General features: G+C 37.6%; 2 protein-coding genes across 2 annotated transcripts in view; one reads left to right on the forward strand and one right to left on the reverse strand.

The window, feature by feature from the left end:
* Window positions 1-18,875, reverse strand: LOC139728034 (heat shock 70 kDa protein 14-like). The gene is made up of 14 exons (XM_071639003.1): window positions 18,825-18,875; window positions 18,476-18,544; window positions 14,388-14,468; window positions 13,449-13,686; window positions 12,737-12,827; window positions 11,082-11,186; window positions 10,188-10,349; window positions 7,564-7,719; window positions 6,466-6,568; window positions 5,561-5,689; window positions 4,133-4,222; window positions 2,333-2,506; window positions 2,095-2,165; window positions 1-1,245 (listed from the first exon to the last, which is right to left on the reverse strand). The coding sequence occupies exons 1-14, from the start codon at window positions 18,873-18,875 to the stop codon at window positions 1,137-1,139; spliced, it is 1,629 nt and encodes a 542-aa protein (XP_071495104.1). The 3' UTR covers window positions 1-1,136.
* Window positions 18,723-21,785, forward strand: part of LOC139728157 (mesencephalic astrocyte-derived neurotrophic factor homolog) — a 9,111-nt gene continuing 6,048 nt past the window's right edge. Inside the window, exons 1-3 of the mRNA XM_071639125.1 lie at window positions 18,723-19,037; window positions 20,727-20,851; window positions 21,312-21,453. Coding sequence (XP_071495226.1) covers window positions 18,926-19,037; window positions 20,727-20,851; window positions 21,312-21,453 — 379 coding nt within the window. The 5' untranslated portion in view covers window positions 18,723-18,925. The remainder of the gene's footprint in view (window positions 19,038-20,726; window positions 20,852-21,311; window positions 21,454-21,785) is intronic.

Raw genomic sequence — 21,785 nt, forward strand, 5'->3', positions numbered from 1 at the left:
TTGCTGTAAAAGTGTCAAACATTAATGCTATTTATGGATGAATACCTTCAAATAGTGATCACTCTGATATACAGTGTATACGGATTTGAGACTGGGGCAAAATCGCAAATTAAAAAAAAAAAATCAAGATTTTGTGTACAAACTGTAGTTGTGAGAAAATGACACAATGTGACTGTTCATGAAATGTTTTGCACATACAAGCCTGTATTAACTAACCTTCCTAACTTCATAAGTTCCTTAATTTATGTGATTTTGATTAAATTTTTGCTTTTGTGCTAATACAATTTACTCTTTCGTATCACACAAACTTTTTCTGGTTCAGAATTCACATTTTCCTACTTTCATCAGACACTTAAGATTTCTTAAGTCAACTGTTCCTATAAAATATAATTATCTACTTGGGGTATCTCTTCTGGCAAATTTATGTGCCTAAACTTGTCATATATTTTTTTATTGGCTTTGACATTGAAAAAGAAATCAGTTTAAACTCTGCCATTCTATAAAAAAAGACACATAGGGGGATTATCAATTAATTAGAACACTCTGCACACACATAATCCTGCATGAATCCAGTAAATATGTTCCTCAATCATATGTCAGCAACGACCTTATGAAACTGACGTGCAGCATGCTGTCCACACGCTGTTCTCACATTAAAAGTTTACTCAACTCCCAACTCTGCATAGCATAGTACAAGCATTAACAACCAGGTGGGTAAATATCAATTTATGTCATCCCATTCCACAATTTCTCATTCCTTTTTCCATCTGTGAATTATGATGACAAGAGATTTGCTTTATCGAAATTTGCATGTTCAACTCAGGACGGAAGGAAGACCTCAGAGCAAAATGAATGCACTACCATGCACTTTCTGTCCTGAATAAATACAAATACATAGCTTGGTAGAATGAGGTGGTCTGTGAGTGACCTTTGACCTTGCTTCAGCAAAACTTTTCATCTTCCCACGGTCAGACTTCCTGATGTTTGCTGCAGTGTGCAAAAGATGCACTGACAAAAGAAAGGGACGGTAATCAAAGCTGACCCCTGACTGCAGCAGGGCATCGTAAAAGTTCAACGGCCCAAGGCACGATATGACTGATGAGCATGCTGTCCATTACTTCCTCTGGCCATTGTTTTCACTCCTTCTTGACCTGGTCATCTCCTGGTCTGGAGGACAAAGGCACAAGAATACTGTCCATGCTTCCCGACAGGCTCTCACTGCATGTCACTTCCAAGCTGCCATCCCTGCAGTATAAGCAGCAAATGACAACAGTTACACAGGTAACAAGCAAACAGGTACGGGCAACTCCTGTTATAACAAAGCCCCCAGGGCAGTTTTCTTTTATAATACCCAAATTTTGTGATATCCAAAGGGAATGTTGCACCATACACTTTAATGATAGTGATTTTGAGGCCTAAATTTTTGCTTTGCAGTAATGAAATCTTCTTTTAACTGTGTTTGTTATAACAGGAGCGCCCTGTACTGAAACATTAGTAAAGCAAAGTGCATCATGTAAAAATGGGATGGTAATAACACACTGTGTATAAATCTGCATTTATTGCATGCTTGATTGAGAGCTTTCTAAAAACAGGATTGCTCATCAGCAATTGACATCACCAGACCAACTGCTAAGCCTCTGCATAATACAAAGTACCGGTATATGCACACCATCTGTACCTGCTTACTATACGTTTTCCCTTGTATCATGTGTGGACAGCTAGTCAAATATAGACAGCCAACCTCACCTTAGTCGACCTTGCACAAGGCACAAACTTGGCTATATAGGTCAAGGAAAAATTCTGCCCTGGATGGAAATAAAAATGTGTTCATTCTATTGTGTAGGTAAAAAGAAGAAGAAAAAAAAAATCCACTTGAGTCATAGCATTTTCTTTGATCCCTTTGAATTTGACTAATGCAAGGTTGACTGTATTTGGACATCAACGGACACAAACCCTATCCCTATGTCTTGAAGGAACTACAGCATAGATAAAATGTATCACTTCAGAGGGATTTCAAGAGCTCTGCCAAAGCATTGAGATGACTTGATAAGAAAGCTAATTATACATGACTTGTTAAAAGAGTGGTTCATTCACCTTTTCAGATGGACATCTAGGGTGACTTTACCCTCCTGTGGCTCCTCTGTGGCTAAGTCTCTGAGAACAATCTGCAAAAAGAGAAGCAAGATAAGAGATGAATTAGATGTGGTAAGATGCTAACACAAAGGCAATTTGATATATCAATTTAGAGGGTGCACTGCACATCTCCAATTCACATTTTTTTTAAAAATCGATACACTGAAATCAGGTATGACAGGTGTTTCTGGGGTCATACCTGTCCTAGACTGGTGGTGGCAGCTGGTGCACACCCTGGCTCTCCTTCCACAAGCTGTAGGCAGAGGGAATCCTGCTCCTTGGGAATGGTGAAGTAATGCTGCTGTCGCAACGGGATGTAGCTCAGCTTTGGCACGATGGTATGCAGAGATGGGGACCCACTTTCATCTACAACCTGCCATAAAACATGTTACAAGTTGTTCAATGACAAACAGTAGCTAGCAGATTATATGAATACTACACTGGTTCACTATTCTTCTACAGTTGCATGTTCAAAAATAAACAAGACAAAAAATAGCAACAAAATGAAAATTTAAATTGTGATCATTGCATACAAAACAAAGAACTTAGTTCAATGTAGGCCCTACTTATCCATACCTGCACAACTATTCACTAAATAAATCGCTTACTAGCCTTCTAGCCAAGATCATGACTTGTGTGGAAAGCAATGAGTGCATTCTTTGGTGTGAAGGAACAAAAACAAGGATGTCAAACTAGTAAACAGCAATGGAGTACTATGAGGACTGAAAAGGTGTATTTTGTATGTGTGTGTAAAAACAGTATTTTTATACCCTCTCCTGTGTAGTAATACACTTTGGGAAAAACAGTATTTTTCGCGAAACCTGTAGTATATTTAGCTAAAAAAAACCAACAACACATACGCAAACAAAACATTGCTTTTCAATACAGCAAAATGTAACAGTTAGCAACTTTATAAAAAACCTAAAGCCCCCGTTCCACTTTCACAATCTGGATCCCGATCTGTCCCGATCTAGCAGATCGGGAGAGAGCGGCAAAAGCGTACGGGGATCGGAAGCATCGTAGCAGCGGCGTGTGGAGGTCGGGGTTAAAGCGGGCATTTTTTCAGATCGGGAAGAAATTTTGAACCGGTTCAAAATTTCTTCCCGATCTTCCCGATCAAAATTGACATATTTTTAATCGTACGGCAAGCGGGGAGAGCGTAGTGACAGCGTAAACGTAGCGGGGAGAGCGTAGTGACGGCGTAAACGCAGCGGGATGAGCGTAACAAGGTCTTTCTGAGCGTAATAACATCGGCACAAGAACGGGAAGTAATTTTAGCTGTAATTTTCGAAGAAGAAGAAGAAGAGATGAAGAAAAAGAAGAGAAGAAAGCAGCGAAGCAGCTACCCAAAAGGCGAAGAAAGAGAGACTGCACGTGATGCTGAAAGAGGAGGAAGAGGACATAGCAGAATTTTGAAGAATATGGAATCATCTACAACTGGAGGAAGACGGACTATAAAAGCAAGGACATCAAGAAAAAGCCTTGGAAAAATCAGCACGTCTTTGTTTATACAATGCATTGCTGCAAAAGAACTGTGAGTTGAGGAGCCTCTTCGAGGTCCATAGTATATTTCTTCAGTTCTGCATGCTAATAAGTTGACTGACTGCAGACCGACAGTCGAATCGGGGTACATCGGGGCACATCGGGCACTTTTCAGCTCTCTGAACGGAGTAACAGCGTGATAAGATCGTATAGATCGTTCAGAGCGTAGATACAGCGTGCATCGATCGGATAACATCGGCAACATCGCACTAACAGCGTAGCTACATTGTTCTAAAGCATACCGGCAGCGGCAGAGATCGTAATGTCTCATTCCCGATCATCGTAGTAAGAGCGTAGCAAGCACTTGGTAGTCGTAACTGCAGCGTACTTAGAGCGTTCTAACATCGTACTGTGTCCAGATCGGCTCAGGTTTTACCCGATCCTTCCCGACCTGAGAAAATTGTCAAATCGTACCGAGAACGGCATAGTGGAACGGGGGCTTAACCGTAAAGCTTACCTTGACATAAATGGACTTGCTAGTAGATGGTGTCTGTATCTCATTACTGCTGCAAGAAACACTGTCGTCTCTGCTCATTAAAAGGGCAGCCTAGAGGAGATGAAAGAACAGTTTGTGAGATAAAGTTCAAACACTATCTTTGCATAAATCCAGATAAGACTTTGATGAACATGAATGTGGTAATGACAAAAGTGACTGAGAATTATAATGCTATAAAACCAGAAGTTTTTGTGAATAACAGCCGACAACTTTTTTTGCTCAATGAATTTTGCACAAATTGCCACTTGCGTTCAATGCCTGAAGTGTAGACAAGAACTTTCATGTATATTTCAATTTTGCGAATCTTGGCTCCACGCGAAATTTGCAAAACTTTCGTGCAGACAAACATTTCTGGTTTTGCAGTCATGTAGCTCTTGTTTCTTAGTAGCTTTCCACCACACTGTGGCATGTAAACTGCTTTACAGCGTATCATTATACGAGTCCCTGGAATATAAAACCAACATTTACTTAGCACTTATTCTACTTGATGGGGAGTATTCCAGCTAGGCATCAGTTTACAGCACACACATAACAGCAAACTACCTTGTCATTCAGTTTTATATCAGGTACCCAATTGTACATTTAGGTATAGAGGAACATTGTACATGAAGTGTTGCAGTAAGGCTCAAATCCTCAATGTTTCTGTTGAAGGTCAGTGTGCATCCACCAGAACATTACACCTCTACCATGGACCTTTGAAACATTAATCTTGTGGACTGTGACCCATTCCTTAAGATACCAACAGTCCAAAGAATGACCAGTCAACTATCTTACTAGCAGCATCCTGCTAAGTTCTTCACTTAATATCATGTGATATCATTTGAAGTTCACAAATCTGTAAAGCTCATCCCACCTCCCAATTCCACGAACTGGTCATGGACATTGACTACCATATAAGAGGTTTGTTCTCTGCAATATACCAATAACTTGATATGATGGAATATGCATCAGGGCCGGCGGAGCGTTTTCAAAAGTGGGGGGCCCACTTCCGGGTTTCATGAGCTAACAAGCAAAAAAATGTGTACTTTCGGGTTAAAAAAAGTGGGGGGCCCGAAGTGATGACACCTTATGTATTTCTTTGTATGGTGCCCAAAAAGTGGGGGGGGGGGGGGGTGCCCCCCCCCCCCCTTTTGGTTCCGCCAGCCATGTGCATATATTGTATACTGTAATCTAATGTATACTGTAATCTAATGAAATTTTATTGTTTTTCACCTTGTTCTTTGCATTTTGATGAGAATTTGGAAATAAATGAAATAAAATGAAACTAACTGGTATATAGTCCAGCAATTAGAAAATCAGACTTCAAACCCATTCCAACATCTGTTCAAGCCTTTCTAATTACAGTTACAGTCTAAGATGATTCCTAAGTGCTAGGATGTAGCACTGTACCTGCACTGCAGCCCCTGTTGCAATGACCTCTTCCGGTGATATTGAGTTGAGCAGCTCAGCGTCAGGAAACATATCTCTTAGCTGACTTTGAAGTTTTGGAATGCGAGTTGAGCCTCCTGTAATAATTACCTATCATTGTCAGTAGATAGGCAAAAAACACAAAGTAAAAAAAAATTATATATAATTACATGTACACGACATAATACCCCTATCTGATCAATGATATTTAGGATGACACCTTCTGTGATTTCAAGCCTCACTGATTGTCATCATTCAGAATACCTGCACCTCAATGAAATGCAAGACATAATTAAAAAAAAAAAAGAAGAAGAGAGAATAGTTTTGGCCAGGATTGCAGATATTGTTTTTCATTGTCATAATAGTGTTCATTACACTTACAGAGACATGTGTAAATGGGAAAAGAGAAGTATGTACAGAAATGTGCAGCTCAAGATACTTCATACCTGCCAAAAGTCATATTTAGAACAACAAATGCTGTATCATTTGCTGAATGCTTGGGTTTTACACGGCCTAGGGACTTATTGTCTTGTAAACAACTGTGCATAATAACAATTTGAATATCATTTCCTCATATACAGTCCTACCATTATTTCCTTGGATTACAGTACTAGTCATCACCCTGTATTAAAGAAGACTCTGCAAATCAAGAAGCTGCCATATCTGGGAGCTGTATACACTGTGTTCAATGGCAAATGCAGAAATAAAAGCTACACATTTAGATAAATACATGTGATTGCCTTGGAACAACCCTTATGTGATTCAGCATTGCCATCTTTACTGAAATGTAATAACTGGAATTCAACTTCCAAGAGATTGCTGATCTAAATAGTTACAGTGTATTATTGTTTGGACCAAACTAAGGTAAATATGATTGGTCATGTTACCTTGTGTATATCACTTGAAGATAAGCCAGTTTCTTGAAGAGTAGCTAGTATTAAGTGTAGACATCTCTGGAGAGGTACATTAACCACCGATTCAAATTTAGCCCTGCAAGGAATCATATAGGTACAAAGGTATTTCTGAAAGATTGTTACACATTTACACTTTTCAAAAATATTGACTGATGGGTGATTCATGGACCAATTCCTACTGGCAGACTGATGGGCAGATTTGGTGTTTCAGTATACATTGTATAAATCACCCATTACTAAAATCTAAGCTCTCTCTTTCAAGGGTTATATAGGAAACAAATATTGACTGCTTTGATGGACATGGTTAAAACTATCTGCCCAGTGGTAACTTCTAAATAGTGCTATGCCCCAAGAAAGTAACACTGTCAAGAAATAACACTGCAGAGAAATCATCGAGGACAAATAGTTTTAATCGTGACCTGAGAAAAAGCAGTTAATATTTGTTTCATATACCGCATCCCTCTTAATTTGAGATACTTAGCAAAATAATGCTACGTGAAGGCATTGAAATGAAGTTGTCGTGCTACCAGTTAGAGAAATTACACACAGCATCATTTCACAATGGGCAGTTAGATACATGTGTATGATACTTATACGTTTGCAAGATATACTTATGCACATCTTGAAAAACTACTAGCTGACTACTGGGCAGTAAAGCCGAAACTATTTACTGCACCTTGGACCAATCAGAATCGAGGACTCATCAAATGGGGTACATAATAGTCAACATACAATCATATAGAGGAATTTAGGCACTGAAAGTCTTAATGCAGTTTGATGCTAGTATTCAAGAGGCTCATAAATGACAGTATACAATTTCACACACTTGCTTCATTAATCTGTGGCCATCACAGAAAAGTACTCACAGATTAACGGTTGGTTATACATCGTGTCACTAAAAATAGCCTGGAGCAGTGCATATGATTCAGAGCATCAGTTTGGAGGGAACATAATCTTTTCTTGTTGTAAAAATCCCATATACATGGAATGGGAATAAGAGTTTAGTAAAAAATGAATTTCCTGGTGAAAGTACAATCGATGATACATACGCTTATTGGGTATCCATCTTACCTAGTTATGTTGCTATGGAAATCAATGCCCTCGTACAGTGAGTCCACTGAGATGTGTGAAGTATTGATGGTGGAGAGTACATGCTTGCACGTCTCACATGCATTGTACAGCTTCCCCATGGCTCTCTTGTTTTCACTGACATCCATTTTATACTGTCTAGAATTGAATACAAGGACAAGACAAAAATAGGTCATGGTATATTTGTCACAGCATTTGATGTAGGCAAGGTTAGGTCTGTTGAAAGAAATCATTTCTGCTGGAACTTTACTCTGATTCTTCTATACATGGGGCAATTTCATTGGACCGACCATGTGGCAATTATGTGTACGTTTTATAAATTTGGGATCATGAAGTACTGGTAGACTACTAGTAACTCACACCTTCATAGAAAATTTTTTAAAACCAAATTTATATAAATTCAAATTTATCATAAATACCACATTGGTCACTCAGACAAACATATTGGAATCTTTCTTGTTAAACTAATCAACCCTAAAAAGACGGGGGGGGGGGGGGGGGGGATCATGACCCTCCGGAAATTTTGCTATAATGTCCAGAATGCATAAGATCTAACCCTGACACATCATGACTTTTTTCTTTAGAGTCTTACACATCTTTTGACACCTAATTTGCATATATACCTGCAGCGGTTATGGTGTTACGTAACATTTTATGGTCACATGTCCGTCAAAAATGGCATATTTGTATATGTTTATGTGTAAAATTAATGAGGTTTTGCAAGATTCTAATGTGTTACATTTGTTTTTCTTGCACAGTCTGTTTTTCAGCTATTAAAATCTGATCTGAAGTTGAAATTAATTGTTCTGAGTACAAAAAACATAAAACAATAGAAAACATATAAAATAAAAAAAATAATTAACATAATAGTCTGGTACATATAACAAGTATAATTGTTAAATTAATTACGTAATTTTTACTCTTAGACAATCAGTTTTCTTACAAATACATGTTAAACAACTTCCTTTCACATATTTCACAATTAAGGGATCACTAGACGACCATTACTGGCACAAAATAAACAAAATATATATATATATATATATATATATATATATATATATATATATATATAAAATCCATAAAAATTAGCATATTTGCATAAGTAATCAGCCTTAATTAGAAATTTATTGGAATTTTTGTAAAATTAACTACCGAGTATGCCTTCTTGTAGGGTACATCATAAACTAGGTGCATGCCAAATATGGTCCATGGCTGAGATCTGGGGAGGTAATCATTGCCCCACCCCCATCCTCAAAACCTCCAAAATAGCTCAGTCTTTTTAGGGTTAACCCTATTCTAATGGTGGGGGGGGGTCAAATTGACCCCCCCCTTGACGTTTCGCGCCACGATTTCGCAACGCGCAAAGCTTCTGCCGCGTCGTTTCATGACTTTTTTCATTGAAATCTTCCGCATATTTTGAGACCAAATTTGCGGCGTCCGGGTACACCGTTTTGAAGTTACGTAATGTTTTGCATATGCATGTCAACCAAAAAACAGCTCAAATTCTTGATATCGTGTGCAAATCCAATGCAAATTGCGTTTTTTGGTTAAATTGATATAAATTAGATTATTTCAACTTTTAACCATTGAATTTAATCAATTCTAGTGTAGATAAGCCTGACAAAGTGCCTGCAACAAGTTTTGGCAAAAAAAAAGTAGAAAAAAAAAAGGTTGAAAAAACAATAAAATACATAAGAAATTAACAAAACAATAAAAAACAAAAGAAATTAATTTCAATTGAGCTACTTTTTTAAACAAAAATTGTTTGATGTGTCTTGAGGAATTCTGGCACAAAAATTTAGCAATCCTCCAGTCTTTTTAATGGAGTTATAGGTGAAAATATGATTTCATGCACAAATCTGCATAATTAATTTATCAAAAATAGAAAGGCAATATTTTTCTATTGTGTGACAATGTAATCTTGTAGTTGACATCCAGCTCTATCTTCAGGCAAAATTTCGCGGCAATCGCGCGATCGGCGGCCGAGATCTGAAGGGGGGGTCAAATTGACTGACCCCCCCTCAGTAAAAACTTGGTCTCAAATAGCCCAGTTAGAATAGGGTTAAAGGTACAAGAAAAATGCACGCAGACTAAAGAACAGCGCATCACTGTGTGCATATGATGGTAAGCATGAACAAAAGCATCAACCATGCTGTTCATGTGAATGTTGATGTTTAGATGCATTTCCTCCATAGATCAAAAGGTGGGGATTATGATCAAGTGTGAGAGATGGTACATGTCTCATAACTGTGTGCAAGGATCTATTTTATTTCCCAGAAAATGTTGTGCTGCATGATGACATATTAGTAAGAGGATCCCCCTCCACCAAAAAAGTTAAAGTGTTGCATGTGCATTGATATAGGAATTACATATTGGCACATACTGATTATCACAACCATGATGGTTTTTGTTTATGATCTTTCATTTTATCAAATGCAGTCGTCATTATATGAACAGTAAAGCTTCTAATAATTCCTGTTTGGCTTTTGAATCAGAATCATTATTCTCAACTACATCAGAACAATTTCCCTAGTAGCAATACAAGCAATATCAAATTTGTGCTCCTAGTTAACATGAAAAATGTGATGTATATCATTCCATACCTCTTGAATTCCTGAACACACAAGTTTGAAAGGGCGCTGGTAATGTCATCTCCTCCACACTCATGATGTGTCTTTGAGGCCTCAATCCTGTAGAGGCCATTTGTCACATTGACAACTGACACACTCACTGTGCTGCCTCCAAGTCTGTACACTAGCACATTACTGGAAAGAACCACAAAACCAACATCTGGGTAAGCTGACAAATGCTGTAACAGCACATCTAAAAGGTCAAAAAAAGGTATGGCCCAGCTCACAACGACATGCATTATGTCAACCACAATAATATTTTTAACCTCCAAACTATAACTATGTAATCATGACTATGCATCCAGATTTCAAACAAATAGAACACCACTGACATATATCATCATTGAACATTTACAAACACTTGTGTTTCTGAAGATGAGTGAACTAAATCACTCCTTCATCTAGAATAATTGATGGCACTACAGTCCAAACTCTCTAATCCGGACATGTGGGGACCGGGGCTCATCTGCATGAGGGATTTGGTTGGATATGGGAGACTTAATGTTTGATACATGCAGCTGCCTACCCAATGGTAGCTACATGTTACTTATTGCAGGTAGCATATACTCATACTCTTTCTTTGCTACAAGTGCAAAATTATAGGCATTTCTCTTTTTTTTTTTTTTATAAAATGAAAATAAATTTGTTGTCAAATAATATGTAATTCATGAGAGCTTGTGTAGGATTTTTTTTAAAGTTTAAAATCCCCCCTTTTCCTGTAATTATTAGATTGAAAAAAAAAAAGAAGCAAACAAACAAACAATCATGGTAAGATTGCATCCGGATAATAGAGAGATCCGGATAAAGGGAGGCCAGATAAGAGAGGTTGGACTGTACTTCTGTTAATGACAGGTGATATAGGCATACCATGGATCATGAAGCTTTGTAACCCCGATGCTGTAAGCTAGAGCTGCTGCAGAAGGCTCACTGATTAAGCGTAAGACATCAAATCCTGCCACTTCTGCTGCTTTCCTGCCAAACAAAGAAAAAATACCACATAATTATCAAATATTGCTACATTTCTTTACATGTATTTCTCAACTACCCACAATGATAAGAACTTCCAGGAACATTAGCAAATTGGATGATTTCTTGTGCTCATTTCTATCACTCTCAATGAAACTGAAACAAAAGAATATATTGTCTGCAGCTGTCACGCCAGTTTCACACAAAAGCATGAGATATCTGTTGTTTCACTGTTTCATTTGGCACTGCAGATTTATATCAACATTGATGTGCAGGGTGGTATATGAGGGAGTTATGCATAATATCGTAATGCCTTGCCAACGATTTCGTTGAACATTAACGTGGTGTCACCGAAAAAAAAAAAAAATGACATCACATAGACAATAGAAAACTTGCCAAAGAGCCAAATGTGTCCATTAAATTCTAGAAAACATAGCTCAAGATCTATTCTTAGATCATAGCTCCTTTACTGATAACCATTCAAGAATATTCCATTAAGGATAAGGTCCATCTCAAACTCAAGAGAATCCTAGGTCCTTGAGAGGGTGCTGGACCCCAGCTGCACGAGACTTTGCAATTCATACTTGTGATGCCTGTGGTGCATACAATTTCAAGATCTCTTTCCAGTCATCGTGCTTAAATTTGCAAGTTGTGGACTACACTGGACATGTGTCATAGCGTGTATGAACAATAATGAACAATACTGCTATAACTCGACAGAAAGAACAGCTGGTATTTAGGCTCTAATGATTTTTTAGAAAGCTGTATTTAGTTTAATAATATATCCTCTGCTATCAGTTGGGATTTTGTCATAATTTCTACATATATGGGAATTTATCAACAAAAAAGATAAGCTTAGAAGCAGACATTCGTACACAGAAAGGGGCATGGTAAAGAAAGGCAGCTTCACTACAGTGCACACACCTACAGCAGGTAAACAGGAGATATCCTTATTAAAGAGGAAATCCACCCCCAAAATAAATAAACTTTTAAAAAAAAGAAAAAAAAAATTCCCTACAAAGTGTTCCAAAAATGACAAAAATCAGATAAGAAGTAAGGAAGATATGACATTTTGAAATTTCACATTTCTTAAGAAAACATTTCTTGACCAGTCCATATTCAAATGAGTGAGTTGATGATGTCACACCGTCACAATTTTTCATGTACATCATACATGAAATTCTGACAAATTTTCATTTCCATCTAATACAGGTACAAACATATTCCCATACCAAAATATATCGGAGTGAACATTTCTTTTTAATTTGGGTGGTATTTATAAGGCTGAAATATAAGATTTTTTGTAATTTCATATAATGAAACGAATAGGAAAATGTGAGTACATGACAGCATCAACTTGCTGATTTAAATATTCATAACGACTGCTCAAGAAGGGTTTTCCAAAGAAATTTACAAAAAATTCAAAATGTCTTATTTCTTATTCAATTTTGATCATGTTGCACTGTTCTGCAGGGATTTTTTTTTCGCTTTCTTATGAAATTGATACAATTTTGGAGTGGATATCTTCTTTAGGTCAACTAATCATTGATACCCACCTTACTGCATCCCTTTGTTGGCCTGAGAAATCAGCTGGTACTGTTAGGACCGCACTCTTTACACTTTTGCCTCCCCCATGCTCTGCAATTTCTGTTCATGATAGATATGACAATACACTGTTAATGCCATCTAATTAAAAAAGAATATAAAAAGCTTTAAGGAAAACGTGACTGAGTTCCCATCACATGTAGCAATAACTAAACTGTCTGATTTTTCTTAAGTTTAATCAGCTCTTTGTTTTTGCAGTAGCATTGCATAATAATCTTACATCTGTGGGTAGCTAAAAAATAGCTTTGTGGCTCAGATTCAGAAATTTCACAGTTTAAAACAAGTTTGAAATATGACTAGTGTGAACAGAATCTCATTATAAATGTGAAAAAAAAATGCAATACAGAAAACTGTACATTTTGTCTTTGAACGATCAGCTGCTTGGCTGAATTGAAATTTGAAGTTTGTTTGCATTGGTAATATAGACAGAATTCACAGTTGGAAATCTGATACAAAATACAAAACAAACGTTGCAAAGAAAGAATAGGATGTTAATCACTTTAGAAATTACTGTTATACATGTATAATTAAGTCATGGAAAAACAAGTTTTGTTTTTGTTTTGTTTTTAACTATAGGATTATATTGGTTGTGGACCCAGTGTACATGTACTTTAATACAATCAAGATTATTCTATTGACATGCAAATGCAAACAAGAATGAACCTTTCAATTTCTTAAAGATGAGGACAGCAACTTCCAGAGAAGAGATGAGTATCTTCTTGTTGTTAAGTTCCACCTCAAAGCCTGCCAGGCCCTGTTTGTCTACCACTCTGAATGCAGATCTCTTCTTCACAGCTAGGACCACTTGATCTTCAAAAGACCTTCCTAACAGGTGTTTGACATGCATCACAGTGTTTACCGGGTTGCGCAGTCTTCCTTGCTTTGCAGCTAGCCCTACAACCTGTCAAACAAAGTCCAAGAAATAATCACCAATGCAAAAATCTTGGAATCATTTTTGTAGTGCCTCAAGCAAAGAGATTTCCATCTTGATGATCCCAGAGATGCAGTCAAAAAGTATTGTAATCATGTCTCTCCATCTTTCACATGTGGGTTAGTTTCAAAAGGTTACTCCTTATTCAGGGAGTGAAAGTCAAAGATTCTTACAACTGCATTTCAGCTTTGTGATTTACTTACTATTTTCAATTTAGTGGTCTTCATATTGCCAGATATCGCACAGTTATTCAAGGACTGACACTACCACCAGCTCCAGCAAGGACAAGTGCTTATCTAAATCCCAAAATTTATCAGGACCCCATTGCACAAAAGATGCAATCAAACATTAAGTCAGAAAATCAAACTACAGTGCAAGTCAAATATCAGCCAATTCATAACATGTTGCACCACAGACAAGGTGCCTTGAGGTACCCGGTATCTGTCGTTAGTCCCTGGGGTCAGCAAAGGTCATTCATTGTTCCCAATGAGCAGAGTGAAGAAGAGTGGATAAGTAGAGGGAATGTATTTGAAAAAAAAAAATATCCAAATTGGTTTCTTTGCATTTTTGCTTTTCGGACAATGATCAATCCATGCAGTATACATGTACTGTATGTCAGTGCACAGCATATCAAACCATTAAAACTCCGGTAGCAGATCGACACAACATACCTTGTCATTGTCACTGAAGGCTACCACGTTTGGAGTAGTTCTGTCACCTGCATCATTGGCCAAAACTTCAGTTTTTTCATCCTGCCATAACAAAGTGCAAAACACATTAGGAGCCGAAATGATAATCGAAAGTATGGTGGCTACTTCCTCAGTATAGTGTCATCAGTTATGTGTAACCTGGCACATACATGATGTACTCATAGAGGAATAGAGAAGAAAGAAAAATAAAACCACACCTTAACACTGTGAAGGGGAATGACACCCCTCCAACTCCATGATGCAGCTAGTTTGTTTGGTGGTGTGTACCACTGTATCTTCGTTCTTATTTGGTCCCAAAATATCATCGGTCCAATGTCCTACACAGCTACAGCACTAAAATGTACCCACACCACTGGCCATCACACTAAGCAATAAGATGTCATACATATACATCTTATTCTTGCCACCTCTGTGCGGGCGTGGCTGCTGGCCATTGATCGTGAAAGCAGAACCAAACTTCTGCCCTTTGGATAGAATGTACTTAGTAAGATTTTCTCTGAGAAACTCACAGTTAAAGAGACAAAAGTTTGAGACAAGACCCCCCCCCCCCCAAAAAAAAAAAAAAAATATATATATCTGAAATGAAAAATCATATAAAAAATGAGAAAAGACAATTAAAGCAAAGTGAAAAGCACTGAAAGAAAAAGTGGTCTAAAATGTATGGTCAATTTAGTGATTTTCATCATACATGTAGATCATGTAGCTGTATGCATGTACTGTATAGATCTATGCAGTCAACCTTTCTTTCCAGCAATGGCTACATCTACACAGTCATACACGACCCTGGGGTGCTCTATTCCTACAGTTGTGGAGTTGTACTGAGGGAGCACCCTGAGAGTGAACAGCATGCTACATTGTACATGTATCTTTGTACAATGAGAGAGAGAGAGAGAGAAAGGAAAAAAAAAAAAAAGAATTTCATAAATTCAGGAACTTAAAAGTGCACCATGTGTCTCTATCAACAGGGCACTGTGCCCTGTTGCATAAAACCCTTACCGCTGGACTTACTGCTCCTTTCTAGCGGGAAGTCTTCAAATTAGCGGTAAATTTTATAATCCTTGATGCTGATTGGCTGCACCGACATGATGCCTAATTTTGACGGTAGTTACCATTGAAATTCAATGGTAAGTTTTATGCAACGGGCCCCTCAGAAATTCTGGATCTATCTAGACACGGTACCCAGTCGTCTACAGTCTACGGCGGCTTTTGCTAAACAGTCGAGTCGCAGGTGTGGCGCAGCGCGGCTCACTGGGGCTAATTTAGCTCCAAAATGCTGTATGGTGTCTTCAGGAAGACACATTGAAAAGAGCCCATATTCATTACCGGCTTGCAACGAATGTACGCCATGCATCAAAACATTGCTTGGGCAAAATGCTTTTGGTGAAAGATGATTTAAGCCTTTCAAAGAATCGGAGATTAGAAAGGAATGGCGCAAAAGTACACAAGTGCCGAATTCACGAATAATGCATTTATTGGCATTTAGATTAAGGTAAAGATCACAAATAAAATGGGGATCCTTGTTTAAGCAATGCCACAAAGATGTGTTGTGTCACAAATGAAGATCCAAGCTCCATTACAATTAATGAATGACTCTAGGCCTATCTGTTATGGAGATATTATGTTTTTACCCTCAGGTTAGATAGGTCTACATGTAAAAATCATGATTCAAAGCGGACAGAGGGGCTATTCATTATACACATTGCATCCAAAAATGTTGATTCCTTATACTTATTCATAATCTTTATTTTCTGACATTCTTAATTTTTATTTTTTGGCTTCAATGACTTTTCTGCTTTTCTATTCGTATGCTCGTACTCAATATAGTCTCTCCATTCACTTCCTTATAGGTTTTTTGGCAACTCAAATATTTCTTTTGCTATGGAACTTAGCATTAGTTTAGCATTTTTATGCATGCTCCAGTCAATGAAGCACCGGCGTGCAATTTTGTACAACATAGTAAATTATACAGTGTTCGCTGATCACACTTAAGTTTACAGTTCAAGATTCTCACCAAATCAGATTGTGACTCTCTTCAAAATGACCTAAATGAACTGGCAGCATGGTCCAAACGCTGGCTGCTTGACTTTAATGCTGAGATATGTGTTGTTTACGCATACGTGCATCTTTAGATTGCCAGTACTCCCTTAATGGCAATTACCTACAAGAAGTGACGAGCCAAAAAGATTTGGGTGTTACTGTATAGTGTAGTGAAACCAGCATTGGAATATGCATCCACAGTTTGGAGTCCATTTACAAAGAAAGACATAGTAGCTTTGGAGAAGGTGCAGACAAGATGCCTACGTTTATGTAGCATCAAACTCAGACTGGAACCTCTTCAGTTGAGAAGAATCAAGACCGATCTTACAGATACCTACAAGCTTCTAAATGGCCATTATAAAACCAAGCCAGATATTTTCTTCTCTAACCCACCCAAAACACTAAGAGGCGACTCTTACAAGCTGTATCACAGACGCTACAAAACCCAACTTGCTGGCCACTTCTACTCCAATAGAGTGCTCAAGCCATGGAACTCCCTCCCAGATTAGAGCATGTTGTGTCTGCATCTACTGTGGCATCCTTCAAGAGTAGACTGATGAGAGCCCTTCCCACAGGAATAGAGGGCTAATCAACCAAGTATCCAAGTATCCAATCCAAGTAAATGTCTTGGGAAATAACCAACACTAAATTGCTGTAATGTCTCTCTTGCCCTTGTGCTATAAGCTGCCTCTATTCTTTGTTATCATCTGATATTGAACATGAGTTTTAATGTCAGAAAATGAATCATTGAATACAAAAAGTCATTCTTCGAATTCATTTTCAATCACTTGGCATCCACAATCTGTAGTGTGACTGTGTGGATGTATAGCTCTTCAGCTCTTTTTTCTTTTTCTTTTCTAGCTGTTAATCTCTACTTGTCCATCATTCTTCGTCATTCTTATCTGATTTTGATTCTGATTTCAGTTCCCCTTCAGTTCTATAAATCTAACATTATTTCTATCCTCTCTCCCTGTCAATTCTTGTTTTTCTTCACATTATTCTAATTTCTATCATGTTCTCTCTTATTTCTGTCAAATTATTTGTCATGTTATGTGTGATATATCCTCTCATTTATTTCTCATTGTAAATTTATACTTTGATTGGTTTCATTCTGTGATATCAATACTCCTTTTTGATGTGTCCCATTAGATGAAGACACCATGCACCATGCACCAAACAGCTTTTTGGGCTAATTTCGCTTCAGCAAGCTGCGCTGTGCCACGCCCACAACCTAACTACTATTAAGCGGCATGTATAGTAGGTCTAGTCTAGATGTCAAACACATCGACACCAGGGCTGCCAACTCTCACGCATTGAGCGTGAGACTCATTTTTGGTCCTTTCTCACTCTAAAAGTACACTTTATTTCATTTCCATGCATTTCTATTGATCTCACTCATTTTGACTCCTAAACCCTAAATTATAGCATTGGCCTACTGAAGTCTCACTCTCAACTAGTTTCCAGTGTTGGCAGTCCTGCGACACTGTACATTTTTAAAACCAACACCCCTCTAAGCTCTATTTATATCATTGGGTGTAAAAGAACAAACTTTCACACATGAGACCACACGCAGCAGTGTTCTTGCATTCTTCACTTGTTGTGGATTTGAATAAAAATTAGATGCCCAAATTATCATTTATAGGTCTGTAGTCTACCCCAACAAACAAAAACAAAACAAACAAAACATTAGAGTGTCGATTTGTTGAACACCCAACTACATGTCCTGTACGATTTAAACTAGTGTCTGGAATCTACACATTGCACACTTTACAATTTAATGAAGTACATTTTACAGTGTTACCAGTGCAATACCAGCTGTACCGGTTGTAAATATTACAACTACAAGTACACAAAATTAGATACGTGGGACTAACAATGTACTAAACACGTGCGAAGCATTGCATGACTAGCTCGGTTCTATTTTTTCCAGTCCATACGAAAATAACGCAAACTAGCTAGAATCTCCATGTTTATAAATGACTAATAAAGCCAGTATTTGATAAATCACTTACTTTGTTTATTGCTACACAAGACGTTGTACCACCAAAGTATACTCCGATGGAGGCTGCCATTTTGTTGGCCTAATGACCTACGCTACGATTAACGCGATTACGTCATGCAAATTTGCCCAATCAGTTAGCGACAAATGTATGACAAAGTTGTCCACGTGTAGTAGTTTGAGATCGTACACACTAGAAACCGGTAGGTAGCCTACTACTACATGTACTACTAGATTGGTGTGTGTAAATCCGCTTGGTTGCCTTTTAGCTGAGTGACTGACATCGACGATGTACACATCACATTGAAATCTGTGGATGAGTATGAGTTGGAGACCAAAATTTCTCCACGTCTGTTATGAACCGACTCGTGCTGCTGCTGCTGTAGATTTGCTGACTTGCCGACTTCAATCATTTTGTTTATAGTGTATTCGTTAGCCACCACTCAAAACAAAGTGAGAAAAGATGCAGATTTCATCAAATTTATTCATGTGCCCGGCGCTAATTCTGCTCCTATCAGTCGTGATACAATGTTTGACACTGACAGAAGCAAAGCTAAAGGAAGGTGAATGTGAAGGTAAGACTATTAGAGTATTAAAACGAGAGTGGCAGTGCAGTGGGGTGTATAGTAAATTAGCTAAATTCCTAACAGTGTAACACGTTAATCATGCTAATCTCTGATATCTGATCTCTGTGCGAGTACTTTAGTTGCTGGCCAATTAGGTCCAGGGGAAATACTAGTACTAAGTAGTAGTATAATACTAAATTATTATGTTCAATGACATTGATGCAATTGTATGAATGATCAGTTCTCCCTATCGCATATAGCTCTCCGAATCTGAACACGTGTGGCGCTCTAATTTTTTAACCTTTTGGCTTTAATTCTTGGGATATAAACTTCCGGTTATGAAGGCGCGATGTGTAAATGTACGCTTTTATGCACATTGAACGCCGAAGTACTAGTATTCACAGTTCGTTTTAAATTCTGTCGAATAAAAATAGAGTTATTTTGTAATCTGTAACTTTACTCTGAATGGGATTCTTCCGCAAAGTGGCCCCATGAATGCTGGGCCGATGATGCAAAACAACGAAATTATGGAAAATATCTAACAGGTTATAGATGAAGGACGTGACGTGGGTACACTGTAAACCGCAAAACCGGAAGTTTACGTCCCAAGAGCGATCGGTCAGATATCGGTATCGCATGGTGATATCACTTGATTTCGGCTATATGCGATAGGGAGAATTTCCTCTTCTTTTAAGTTTGGTTGGCAAGGTTGGTGCTATATTGAACTAACAGTTCGTAGAAGTTTAAAGTTTATTTAAAGTTTTTTATCCATGTCGATCTCAAAGCGTGACAAAGGCACCAGACTAACGTTAGAAGTTAGAAGTTCACCGCTGTCTCAAAACTCACAGACCCAAACTATCTCTTCTAGTAATGTAGGCCCTAGCCCCTACGTACATTAGTCAGCGTTAGTAGACAAGAGTATAGCCTAAAACAATTGTTAAATTGAGAATACAAGACTATAAAGTCTACAGCAAAATCTGAGGATATAATGTTGTCCGCCCATAATTATAATGCAACCATATTAAACGCCATCCAAAATTTCGATTGGCAACAACCTCACATGTAAAAAACTTTTTTTTTTTAATTTTATAGATGACAACAGAAATATAAAGAAACATCTGAAATCCTAGCCAATTATCATTCTGAAAGGGAGTGTTTCAAGCATTTGTAATATGGTTTGGCACTTGAGTGGGGGGGGGGGGGGGGGGGGGGCAGGCCTTTGACTGACACAGCATTTATTGGCTGACATTAAATGTTTCATGTTCAGGTTTCTTGATTGTTCAAGAGACACAAGCATGTCAACCCGTGTACCGGTATTTCTTTTTTCCGTGTCAAAGCCAACTGATATACATTTTATCTTCATTTCAAATACTGTGCTTCCATTTTTTTTTATTCACTTTTTGTTAGTCATCACTGATTCATTAAAGATAATTGTTTGTCTTGTAAAATAATGTTGAACTAAAACAAGAAAAGTATCAACAGATCTGTGCAAAAGCAGTACAGATACCCCAGTATGTGACATCCAGTACACTGTATCTTCAAGACAGGACTTCAGGTGTACTTTCATGTTGTCGTTTTTTTTTATCTCCATCAGAACAAAAAAGTATGTTAGATTATTTTAGTGTGTTTTATTTCAATCCTCAAATTATAACAACTAAGCATGCCTCATACTTGCATGTATTTTCGTTTTGTCTCTAGTGTGCCTGAGTGTAGTGCAGCAGTTGGAAAACATGATCACAGATGAGGACAGAAAAGATACAGCTGTCATCGAAAAGAAGATCAGAAAATTCTGCAAGGGAGCCAAAGGGAAAGAGAACAGATTTGTAAGTATCACTCAGGTTTGACTTCAGTATTGTTTGAGATACTGTACATTTTGTCACATTCAAATTGCCTTGAAGTGATGAAATAATTGGTAATGTATAGAAATGCAGATCATCAGGTGTATGCATAACAACATCATGCACATCACCCCTTACTAAATTGTTAAAGGCAGTTGTTGAGGGGGAAATGTGTACAATGTACGTAATCATTCAATATTTGAGTTTTATCTCTTCACAATTTGATGGCATAACACAGAAAAAACAACAGGCTTGTAAAAGTGTTTATTGATCTCTTTTTTCCCTCTCTTTCTTTTCTTTTCTCAACAAGAATACAATGTAGATTATTTACCTGCTGCACTGATGATCGTAAGTTGAGATGACCAGAGAATATGTTTTAATGTTGTCATTTTTCACTTGACTAAAATTGTATGTCCTGTTCCATGTACATTTTGTATTTCTGTAGTGTTACTACATGGGAGGCACGGAAGATGCTGCAACTGGGATGCTCAATGATCTGATAAAACCTCTGTCTGTCCCTCTGCCTGCCGATAGGATATGTAAGAAGCTCAATGCTAAAGACAGCCAGATATGTGAGCTGAAATATGGTGAGTTTTGCTCCCAAATGGGAATAGATCAATGTAGTAATTCCTAGTATCAATGATGATAAGGTAAGGCTACAGATGTATTTCCCTTTGAGGAAAATTCAAAGGGCCTTACTCTTGTCCTTGCAATTTAGTATGGTAGTTGTTAACATGTACAGCTGAAATAGAATAATTAAAAGGTTATTCTTAAAGCAAAGTAAATCCAAAACAAAGAAACAAACACATGCAAAGGGTCTTTTGTCCTTGCTATTTAGTATGGTATTTGTTAACAGCTGTAATAGAATAATTGCAAGGATAATATTTTAGATTTTAAAGCAAAGTAAATCTAAAGCAAA

The sequence above is a fragment of the Diadema antillarum genome, unplaced genomic scaffold, assembly GCF_040938485.1.
Source record: "Diadema antillarum isolate AM-2024a unplaced genomic scaffold, OU_Dant_1.0 scf00000018, whole genome shotgun sequence".
NCBI lineage: Eukaryota > Metazoa > Echinodermata > Echinoidea > Diadematoida > Diadematidae > Diadema > Diadema antillarum.

Excerpts from the sequence above, each read along its gene's own strand:
- LOC139728034 (XM_071639003.1), bottom strand. The coding sequence starts at position 18,875 with ATGATTGAAGTCGGCAAGTCAGCAAATCTACAGCAGCAGCAGCACGAG. Across the intron at positions 13,687-14,387 it reads CCTTCAGTGACAATGACAAG|GTTGTAGGGCTAGCTGCAAA; the intron begins GTATGTTGTGTC and ends TTTGTTTGACAG. Across the intron at positions 2,507-4,132 it reads GCAAGTCCATTTATGTCAAG|GTTGTAGATGAAAGTGGGTC; the intron begins GTAAGCTTTACG and ends GTTTTATGGCAG.